At 41.0% G+C, this 11,339-nt stretch overlaps 1 protein-coding gene across 1 annotated transcript in view; it reads right to left on the bottom strand.

Annotated features, from left to right (window-relative positions):
* Positions 1-668: 668 nt before the first annotated feature.
* Positions 669-11,339, bottom strand: part of LOC107078566 (collagen alpha-6(VI) chain) — a 51,742-nt gene continuing 41,071 nt past the window's right edge. The window contains exons 26-39 of the mRNA XM_015356882.2: positions 11,191-11,253; positions 9,872-9,922; positions 9,746-9,781; positions 9,570-9,632; positions 8,881-8,943; positions 8,311-8,346; positions 8,179-8,215; positions 6,550-6,561; positions 5,718-6,211; positions 5,295-5,385; positions 4,402-5,049; positions 3,128-3,233; positions 2,769-2,857; positions 669-2,476 (exon numbers count right to left, since the gene is read on the bottom strand). Of these exons, the coding sequence (XP_015212368.2) occupies positions 2,283-2,476; positions 2,769-2,857; positions 3,128-3,233; positions 4,402-5,049; positions 5,295-5,385; positions 5,718-6,211; positions 6,550-6,561; positions 8,179-8,215; positions 8,311-8,346; positions 8,881-8,943; positions 9,570-9,632; positions 9,746-9,781; positions 9,872-9,922; positions 11,191-11,253 (1,983 nt within the window). The 3' untranslated portion in view covers positions 669-2,282. The remainder of the gene's footprint in view (positions 2,477-2,768; positions 2,858-3,127; positions 3,234-4,401; positions 5,050-5,294; positions 5,386-5,717; positions 6,212-6,549; positions 6,562-8,178; positions 8,216-8,310; positions 8,347-8,880; positions 8,944-9,569; positions 9,633-9,745; positions 9,782-9,871; positions 9,923-11,190; positions 11,254-11,339) is intronic.

Genomic DNA, 11,339 nt, shown 5'->3' with positions numbered 1-11,339 from the left:
CGTATGTGTTTAAGCAGAGGATTGAGTAATGTTGGAAAGAATCGTTAGAGCAGAGGACAATAGGAATGTTACACGCATGTGGAGAAGATAAAGGCCCAAAGCCTCTCTTGGAAGTACTGGAAACCTCCAGCTGTGTACAGATAAGTCCCACATGTTCTCATGAAAAACTATTATTCAAGAGTCTTTAGAAGGAGAACTTCAGCAACTTAGAATGGAGTTAAAAACTCTAATCTAAAAACATTTTTTAGCTGTGAACAGGAATAAGTAAATCTCCATAGACTGTTAGTTCATATCCTGTCCGTCTCTGGTAAATCATTGGCTAAATGTTTTCTGGGTGGAAGAGCCTTCTGGTTGTGTGGATTCCAGTGTTCATGCAGTGGCATAAACATCCTTCAGCTGCTAAAAAAATATTTAGGCAGGTGGGTACTGCTTAAAGTTCTTCCCAGTGTTCGGTGTGTTCTTAATTAGTCATGTATTTTCTCTTCAGTTGTTTCTTTTTACTGGTTGTATGACAAAGATCTGATAAGAGCTCTGGGACACATTATTTAATATTTATCATCCTTTTAGTTCACAAAGTTGTGATGTTATCTCTTTAAAATTTGCTAATATATAGAAAAATCATATTTTCACCCCCCCCGCCCAAAAAAAACCATCCACTTATACTTGACTTTCTTGCAAAATACATGCTTCTTTAGTTAGATTAATTTTATTTTTGTGAAGAAACATAGGCATTAATCTATTGTCTTGTACGTATCCATTATGTACATTTTTATGTAAATGACCAACAGGTATTTTAATTTAGTGCATTGAACATTAAGATGGGCTGCAGCATTTTGTTAACATTCAAAAACTGTATTTCACAAACTCAAAATCACTTAAAAGTAGGTAACTGGAGTTGATATACAGTATATATATATCACAAAGACTTTTTTTAAAATGCATTTTAAATTTTCCCCTAAAACATTACATTTCATTTAACAACTCCTGAATTGCTCCATGTTCTGAAGGTGGCCTTCACAGTCTCCAGCTAAATCCACTGTGACCAACACTGGAAGACTCATCAGCAACTGTAAGCTGTTGCTAGCAATCAGGGACGAGGTCCGGACCGGAAGCCACACTTGGCGCCAGCTGGACTTACTCTGCACATCCACACAGGGGCTTTTAACCAACTGAGCCACTAATCAGACTGGGGTCAGGGATTTTCATGTTCAAAAGTGCACGGCTGTGTCTACGTGTAGAAGACAATCTGAGTTAGGAACAGTGTCTGTGTCTTGGCTCTGAACTTTGTACAGGACACAATCCATAAAAAAAACATTTCCCAACATTACTTTTAGCACCGTATCAGGGTTGACCAATATGGTTGAAGCAGCAGCACCTCACACTAGGAAAGACTTTGCTTATTTCGGTGTTTTGCACTGCACAGTTATCAGGAGTTAGAAATGTTTGTTCTACAGAACACAGAAATATTGATTCTATCCGGCCCTTCCTTGGTGTTAGGCAGCAGCTGACCCAGCACACCACATGGACTCAGAAGGGTGAACATACACACCCTTAGCTGTACACAGACACGTGTGGAAAGAAACATCCAGGCAGAACAGGGTAAGCAGTTATGATAACGGTAAACTCTGAGTGCCTGAGAAACGGCTGAAATTCTGTGCTGTTGCTGGTTACCATTTTCAATGTCTCTCCTCTATCCCCAGCTGTGACTAGTCAGAGACCAGTCAACCCTAATTCACCATACAAAGTGAATTCATGTTGGAGCTTTTGAACGAACTTCCTGTACATGGCTAGCGTTTCCTCTTACAGAACTAAAAGGAGTATCTTTAACTGTATGTTGTTTTAAATAAAAAGTTAATGATTTTTTTAATGTTAGTGAAGGTCTTAATAAACAAAAGTCCTAAATAAGTAAAAAGTATGGTTTCTTACTGTGTAATATAAGTAAAAATATTAAATGTTAATGTCAGACTTTTACTTCATCACAGAAGGACAATTAAACTGAACTTCCCACTTATGGCATAATGTTCAGTATTTATAACTGTTGTTTGGAAGATCATGAAGGGAAGAATTACTTTGTCTATGACATTTTGTGTACAACAGCGCACATTTTTTCTGAGGAGGTACTGCTTTTTCAACAGGTTTACTAGGCTACAGATACATAACCACTCCTTTGTCTGAAACCTCATTAGAAATCATTAATGTTGACAATTTCATGTTCGGTGGTCACATTTTTCCAATTTTCTTCAAGGATCACCTTTTTTTCCTGCTGGGCAGATTTGTCATTTTTATATTTTGATTTTAACGTCTTGTGAAGTACATATCCTAAGGCACATTTCCCTTGAAATAAATCGGTTTTCATTCCCAAAACAGCCACCATACCAGAACGGCAAACAGTTCTTTCTACTTTTGTTGTAATACCACCTTATCCTTTGAAGTCCTTTGCAAGTTGTACCATACTCAACTGTCAGTAAGCAGCGATCTGCAGAAAACAAATAATTATGGAAGAAGTTCAAAACGGAAGATCTAACTCTTGATCTAACAAAAGTAGGTATAATCGGGAGAACTACTCCTAATCACTAATCCTCTAATCTCCTAATTCTAATATTACAACTGTGATAAACGACTGCTAGAGATGCATCACATACAGTACATAGAGTTACACAATAATGTAACATTTATGCAGAATATTAACAGTAGGTGAAAATGCAGGTTAATTGACAATCACCCAGTATAAACTTTAAATATGAATTTAAAAAGTCTTGTATACTCACCAGGAATGGAAGGTGATGTTTGTGTTACAGTTCTGTTTTTCTTAAAATCCTTGCTTTTGTTCTGCTGTTCTTCAGTCATAGGAATCGTGCTGAAAACAGCATGACACACCATTATGACTGGGTGGTAATATTACATTTATTGTGCCAAAAATACTTTTTAACTGACAGCTTGCCTAACAGGTTATTCCATTTGTTTAGTTTCCTCAACTTTAAAGTATTTAAAGTTTAATTTTTCAGTTTTCCTCAAAAACGAAGTATATTATTAATACTTTTTGTGAATTTAATTATCTGAGTTCAGATTAAGGTTCAACCCATGTAGAGGGTAAATGCTGTTTTCTGTTAAAATGATGAGAAACTACCTTTCTGCTGAGAAGACCTGTGCATCATCACCTTGTGGCTGTAGCTGGACATTAAGCTTTCTACATTGAGGTGCAAGACTTTTATGAGGATACATATTGATTTTTTCTACAAAGAAACAAGAAACAAATGAAAAAAGTTATTGTTTACAACATCTTTAAACTGTGGCTCAGTTTGTGTGTAAAAGTGGAAAATTAAAATGGGGGTATGTTTTTCAGGATTCGTTCATGAAATACTGTAGACAAATCCCTTTAGAGAAAGAAAATAAGAGAAGGGAAAGCATGTAGAAACAGTCTGCTCTGCACAGGCACCACAGTTCTGAAAAAAAAAATCTGGGGCTCAAAATCTCTTTTTTCTAATCACTTTTTCCAATTCAGGGTCAAGGGGTGGGCTCCAATACAGTTAAATGAAACAGATCCAACAGTAAATATGGGAGGGCACAGTGGCTCAGGGGTCAGCAGTGCTGCCTCACAGCTCTGGGGCCCTGGGGTCAGTTCCAGACCTGGGGTGCTGTCTGCGTGGAGTTTGGAGTTTGTGTGCTTGTTCTCCCAGTGTGCTTGTGGGTTTCCTGGTAGGTCAGTTCGAGCAAACGTGACAGCCCGAGTGTGCGTGTGTCTTTGCGTGTGCCCTCGGGGAACAGCTTTCATGCTATACTGTAGGCTTTCATATTGCACCGTATGTTGACACCATAAAAACAGTTTTTTAAAACTGTTTTTTGAGATCGTGACAGAACCAGTGTCCTAATCAAGAGTATGCTGAAGAAAAAAACGAATACTATATGAAATGCTTACTTGGCTTGTTCCTATTATTTTTGTCAGTCATCCTCAGTCCTTTCATGGAAAAATTAAAAACAAAGATATTTTAAAAGTCTAGTGTCAATCTCATGAGTACTTGTGTGAATACTACATATTCTTGGGTGTACTTGGGTGAATATTACATATTGGTATACCATTGGTAAAAAAAAAATAGTCTAAAAACAAGTTACAGGGGACCAGATCAATCAAACATTTTGTAGTGTGAGTATGCCAGTATGCCATTCAGGGGGGACTGTGACTTAGAGGCGTTCAGTCACGATCCCACAGATGGTAGCTTCGCACCATTGGCTCCTCAGCCAAGCAGACGCACCAGATGTCTGAACCTGCGGCCCCTCTCGTACTGAGCAGGGTTACTGTTGCAGCTACACATCATCAGCGGGGTAAAACCAGCCCGTCTCGCGACTGGCTGTGCCCTGTGGCATCAGGAAGGGGATGGAAGCGAAGGAAGTTCTCGCGCTCACCTGCCAGCTGACGGAAGAACGTCCAGGTGAACTTCAGTGCATATTCAATGTCCGGCTCTACAACCCTTCCCACATGGCATGAGTGCTGACTCACAGGAAGGGCGGACAGTTGCTCCACCTCGGCATTGCTGGCACCCCTCCCAAACGCTAGTGTAAAGAGGACGATCCCCTGGCACTTGGCCTTGAGGGACACCTCTTTCAGTTTCTCCCTCAACGAAAGCTCGGACCTCCCGCCTAGAATGGTGAATATCACTTTGGCACGTCTGGGACGGGCAGCTTCCGTGAAGAAGTTGTTAACGATCCACTGCAAGGAGCTCCCGACACCAGACGAGCTCTGCAGGTGGTGCAGGTCCTGTCGGACTTTCCTCTTCATCTGCGACAGACTGTCGCGGCTGGGGAAGCCGAAGATCACGCGGATGGGATCCGGGCCGGTGCTCGACTGGAAGAGAGCCAGTCTCGTGGAAGGGTGGAGCTCGTCGCCGACGGCAAAGTAATTCAGCACGGCATGGAGGAAGTCCGCCGCCCTTTCGAATTCATCGCCGGCCATCTGATGGGAGCCGTCGAGCAGGAAAGCCACGTCCACCTCCTGGGTGATGATAGGGGGCCCGCCCTGTTGCCTGTTACAGGCTGGGTCTGGACTGCACTCATCTACGCGAAAGGAAAACACGAAAGATGAATTTTCTTGTCAGTCTTTGGCAGAGGTATTTTTTTGCCCCCCCACATAGAGCTTCAAATTAGCACACGTCGTAGATGCAGAGTCTTTTAGTCCACTCCCACGTTTAAAAGGTTCAGTGCTCATAGCCTTAATCCTTCGCAAAAGTGAGATTTTCAGGCACGAACATATCTATTTTTAAACACCCTGTAAGAATACTGCTCCTGGTTTATGGACTCACCATAGCAAAAGTAACACTGCCGCACTTCGGACAAAGCCCTTTTCGGATTCTGCTCTTGTATGATGACCACCTCAAAATTGCTAGGCTCAACCTTTCAGCATTGCAGTAAAGAAACAGACAAAATTATTTTAAAAACGATTTTAAAATTAAAAATTTTTACAGCAATGAGTTGAATAGTTTCGTCCTTTACAATTCATTCATTCAAACCTACTGTGTGGAGTGTTTTTTCCTCAGGAGCTCATCCACCCATCAGCTTAGTGACTAACATCACTTCCAAAGAGCTCAAGGAATAAAACTATCAACACAGTCAATCAAGACTTTCTACCGTTCCTGTCATTCCTGGTCTCGGAAAACTGCTTACTCCTTCACCGAGCAGAAGCTGAGAAAATAAGAAACTCATGTTTCCCCAAATATGTGTCTTACCGAGAAGGCCTTCTGAAGATTAGGAAGTTTCCGAGACGCAATGACCACTGTAGTGATGCCCATGGCGTTTAACTCCAAAACGCCCGTGTGTACCGATTCTGTGTTTTTGGAAGACCCGTCTGTCAGGAAGACAGCCATTCTCTTTACGAGAGCCCCCATCCGCGTGCGTTTGAAAATGTGTCTTGCCGTGTAGCTCATGGCGGCACCGATATCTCGCGGACTGCCGGAGCGCTGGAAGGCGATGTTTTTGATGGCCTCCAGGAGGAGCTTTTTCTTGCGGTAGTCTGCAAAGCGTATCAACTGCTTCACATTAGAGCTGTAGGACAGGACAGCGACACGGGCTCCTATCGGGCAGTTGCTTTCGCTGATGAAGAGGTCATCCAGGACCAGAGAAGCTATGTTCCTCATTTTATTGAATGCTTTTGGCGTCACCTCAGTTGACATGTCGATCGCAATCACCAGATCCGTGGGATAGACTGGACAATCGCTTCTCCCTGGAACAAGGCAAGAAAAAGCTGAGGCATTAAATAGAAGTTAAAGTATATTCTAGGTATACAGTAGCAGACGGCAAGATGGTTTCGCATTCAAACTCAACTCATACTTACATTAAGTACAAATAATAAAACATATGTACATATGCATACACCCATGGTATGTCTGAGTATGATTTGACGATGAGTGGAGTCCCCTTCCAGGGCGGCAGTGTTTTCCAAATATAAATGAACAGGCGAAGCCACAGTTCAACGCAAAGTTATCGGAATGATTAGCGTGCTTATGTTCAGCCTGTGCTTCCATATTGTGTGAGGGATACGAAAGAGGAAAGCAATCTTACCTGATGCGCATGCTGAAAAACAAAACAACAAAGAAATTAGACGTAATGATGGCATGGCCTTTTTATTTTACATAAACTAAAGTGGAACAATTGCAGGACTGATATTTATTTAATCAACTTTTTCTTCTTTGTTTTTTTTTTGTTGTTGTTTGACTAACTGCAATCTAGAACAACTTCAAACCAGAAACCACACATTACAAAAGGCAGCGCAGTCATTGCATATTGTTCTACACAATAAATAATTAACAAGATTACTCCCAATTCAAAAATATTTTAGGGTTTAACAGCCTACCTCCTAAAACGTAACAAAAAAGTCCTCATCAGGAACATTTAGAACAATGCAAACATTTGCAGACATGATTTAAATACTTCTGTATTCATAATGTTACAGAATAACAATTATTCTGAATAATTACTCTAATCGTGAAACACATGGATGACATAGAACAATAAACATCTTTATTTAATAATACAAGTGCAGGTAAAGAGTGCAAGTACAGAGCCAGCCAATGCACAGGAACAGGTGAAGGTTTAATCCAGGCTGAAAGGAACAGAAAAGACCCACATTGTAGCACTGTGGCTATGGAGCCTTCTTCAGGTGTGTAGGCCGTCCTCTTTTCCTCTCAGCCCCGAATTAGCTTTTACCTGTTCCTTTGCAGCCAAAGCAGCTAACTACTCAAACTTCGTCAGCCAATATACACAACTCCCAAACCTTGTCCTGGTTTGTCGAAGCCACAAGGTACATAATCCAACAGGTCCAGAGAAATTTTGGAAATAGTGCATCTAAAAAAAGCTCCCCTTTAATCTGATACCCTGAAAACAGACTTCCTTACATTTTTTTCTGTCTACACTTGTATTCTGCACCCTACTGTAAATACAGGTGCACATGCAGTAGCAGCTGTTTCCATAGGATCTGCTTGTCCTTTGTACTTTACAAACAGATGATAATCCAGTTATTGTTGCCTTGCTTAATGAGTATATTAATCAACCGAATGGATGATATTAAATTTGTTGTAAGTTTCACTCTAGAATTCCTTTCAGTGGCTGCTTTACACATATTCACCAGTATAATATTTCTTTGTATGGAATGTTTGCTTGAAAACGCAAAGTCTTACATTAAAATGTGTATTTTCTACAATGTACCTATACAGGTTGTCCTCCCTGGTCTTCCTTTTTTCACACCATCTCTCCAAAGCTCCTCGTTTCGAGTTGGTCTGGCTAAGATGCAGACTAACACTCTGAGCTTTTCATGTTTATGAGCTAGATGCTTGATTTTACAGTATTGTAAAATAAAATTGGCAGTCCTCAGGCACGACATATTTCACTCTGCCTGGATCACTGCACTGTGCACAAAAAAATGTAATTTACTGTCTGAGGATCCAGAACAATTTTACTCATCCTGTCCTCACTCCTCTGACCCTTTGGGTGCACAACACATTCCATGCTTTCTGCATTCATATATATAAAATTCTTATGTTAGCAGATGTTTATCCATAAGTGCTGTGTCCTGTATACTGTAAAATCTATAAACAGAAACTCCGCAGGTTGTAGCATGTGCAGCCAGCACGCAACTGTATGAATACAACACGAAACATCAATGTTTAACACGAACGATTGACAAGCACTTACCAGAGTTTGCACGTATGTAATTGATAAGGTCACATTTCTAAATTGAAACAAGTGAAAGAACAGAGAACCTCATTAGAAGTGGTCTGTGATACCAAGTTGAATGCATACAGACGCAACAAAAAAGCTACATACTGGCATTGACTGTTCTCCTCTCTGTCCCTTAAGCCCCTAAAAGGAAACAAAACAATTCACAATCACACGTAGAATAAAGGAAAGGGAAATTTATCAAAACACATAACAAGGATTCTACTCATCTAGAGAGGCACAATTTCGCTTTTTTCTTTTTACAACAACAAATACCCCTTTGAGTTCCAGATTTCAGTTGTGACCATTCTTCACCTTCATACTGCGATCCTAACGCATTCCTTCTCCAGGGCTCAACTCTGTATAACTCCTTTCATGAAAGAAATCATCTGATTGAGCAACAGTACTTGGAAACACCACCAAACTTTACTGTTACACAATCTTAACCATACCCTGAATGGCTAGAACCTTTCATTTGATTGATTCCCATTTTTTCCAGAACTGTGGAGAGAAAATGCACACACATCTTATCCCTTTTCTTTTGTTTTTTTTTGGCAAAATAAGAAGGACAGAACCAATACTTTTTGATATGCGTGACTCCATCATGATTTTCACTGCACAACAGATGTATGTTATGGCACACTAATTAAAAAAAACCCTGTTGTTTATCTTTCTTACCTTTGGTCCTTGATATCCTGGGATCCCTGGATCGCCTTGAACACCAGGAGGTCCCCCGTCCCCCTAAATATTCCAAAGCATCATTCAATCCTTATCATGCTGTCTCACCAAAACAGCCTTCACTGTAGGGGACTGTCAATCGCTCCCTCAGTCACTAAAGGTCACTGAGTCCTGAAGTGTTATGGTGTGTGTGCACCTCACTGAAACCAATCCAATGTTTTCCTTAATTAATAAACATCTCGATTAATGCTTAATGCTTCATGTATCAGTGCAGGACTCAAACAGTGAAAGGTGTTCATTGAAGGGTTCCAAACTCTCCAAGTTTTACCCTGAAATTCCTGTTTTTAGCCTTTATCTTTGCATATTCGTAAAAAATGAAAAATGTCCCCCCTTTCTTAGGTTATGGGTTTGCGTCTACAGCAGATAGAACGGACAACGATTTGAGCCTCACCTATGCAACATGAGAAACCTGTCGCAGGGCAGTGTCCCATGTGATTTTCAGCAGCACAAGCATCTTTACATCTTCATGCCACTCAAATCTCAGATCGAGTCTAGTGCACTTGCCAATTAAACTCGGTCCTATCAGATGCAAAGACGTTCCCACGAACTGGCTTTTAAGAACCCAACAGGGAGTGCGAGAGAGCAGAGTGGTATTTATCATTTCTTACACGCCGCCCACTGACACTCACCCTCTTTCCTCGGATCCCCTTCGGCCCATTGTCTCCTTTTTCTCCTTTGTCACCAACTGCGCCCTAAATGACAAACACATGAGATTAATAGGCCGGGCCGTGAAGCACAGGAGAAAAGAAGTCCACAGTGTTCTTTTGGAAAAGCTGAAATACATTCATATGTTTAAGTACAATACCTGCATTCCTGGAAATCCCTGGAATCCTATATCCCCCTGTTTTGGAAAAACAAGAGTGGTTAATTCATGTGTTTATTTTCTTAAGAGAATCGGCATAAAATAACACCAATCTTATCATATATTTACTTTTTTCCCTGCTTTGCCGGGAACTCCAAATTTATCTTTCCCGTCTTCACCCTGTAAAACAGACAGAACTGTACTGGGCATTGCTCTCTAGTTTCTTCCACACGTATTTTATCAGGACATACAGTAAATGAGATCAAATCGAGAGACAATAACAGGCTTTAGGCATTGCCTGGTGTCCTATTAGCCATCCATGGTGAAGAACATTCAAATCTGATTGTGTTGGAGGCATTGTAGGGGTTTGTTATTTAAGTGGGCTCTTCCGAGTCTTTGGGTTTTGTTTGCATTTTAAACTTTGGCATGGCAAACTTCAATCTCGAAAGATAAAAACAAATATTTCCAAATATATGGTGGTGTTCTGAAGAAACTGAATAACAGCTGTTTACACATAAGTTGGGATAAATCTTTACTGTATTGTCCAAATGCAATAATACACTTTCAATCAATCTTCAAAATATAACGCTTTTCACAAAGTAAATGTATATCATAAGAACACCCTGGAGCTCTGGTTTGCAATGTAGGTTTGGAACAAGTATTAAACAACATCCTCGGTCTTTGAAATGTTCTTGTCAGTGCGGCAGTACAGAGCAGAGGTTAGCATTCTGGACTCCTGACTGGCGGCTCTGGGTTCAGATGCACTGTGGGGAGTCTGCTGTCGTACATAAGAACACGAGAGGGATTACAGAGGAGAGGAGTCCATCCAACTCATTCACCCACAGACAAGGTACATTGTTGTAAAGCAGCAATATCCTGATATACAACTAGACCAAGTGTGTACACGGATGCCATGACTTGTAAGGCAAAAAAACATACAGTTAATTTAAATCTCTGTAAGTTGCTTTGGGTTGCAATGTCATCAGCTTCTGGTCTGATCTCATCGGATCTCAAAAGACACAGCAAGTAAGATGGTCGAAGTAGGTGTTCCATCAGGGTGACAAGGACAAGGAACGCAGTACTGTAGGACACTGGGAAATTAAAGTCCTAACTGCTTATTCATTAAAGAGCTCATGGCACCGTTCAGAAGAGTAGGGGTGTTAAGCTCAATAATGACACTGTATGCTTTCTCAACCTGACCTACCCAAGAAAATCCCCCTCAATTACATGAGTGCAGAAATGTTCCTCTTTTCCACCGGATCTTCTGTCTATTGGGGGTTCTGGGCCTAATGGCCGCCAGGCACCTCCTAGGGGGTGTTTTAGACTCTCTCGGGTGAAGCTGTCTATATAAATACCAAGAATTACTATGCATTATCTGTAGCACCATTTCCCCAGTGGATTCAGTTTCCCTGATGTGACAGTTTGAATTGTAGAAATTGAAGCTCAACCTGGTCTCCTCTGGGGCCAACTGGACCAGTCTCTCCTTTCAAGCCTGGCTCTCCTGGTTCGCCCTGTTATACAGACACGAGAAGGACATCTTTAAACGCGAGTTACTACACACTCTTAACTCCACCTCTCCCTGGAGAGCAATTGAGCT

Source organism: Lepisosteus oculatus, chromosome 10 (assembly GCF_040954835.1).
Source record: "Lepisosteus oculatus isolate fLepOcu1 chromosome 10, fLepOcu1.hap2, whole genome shotgun sequence".
Taxonomy (NCBI): Eukaryota; Metazoa; Chordata; class Actinopteri; order Semionotiformes; family Lepisosteidae; genus Lepisosteus; species Lepisosteus oculatus.
This window is presented reverse-complemented; position numbering and strand designations above follow the sequence as displayed.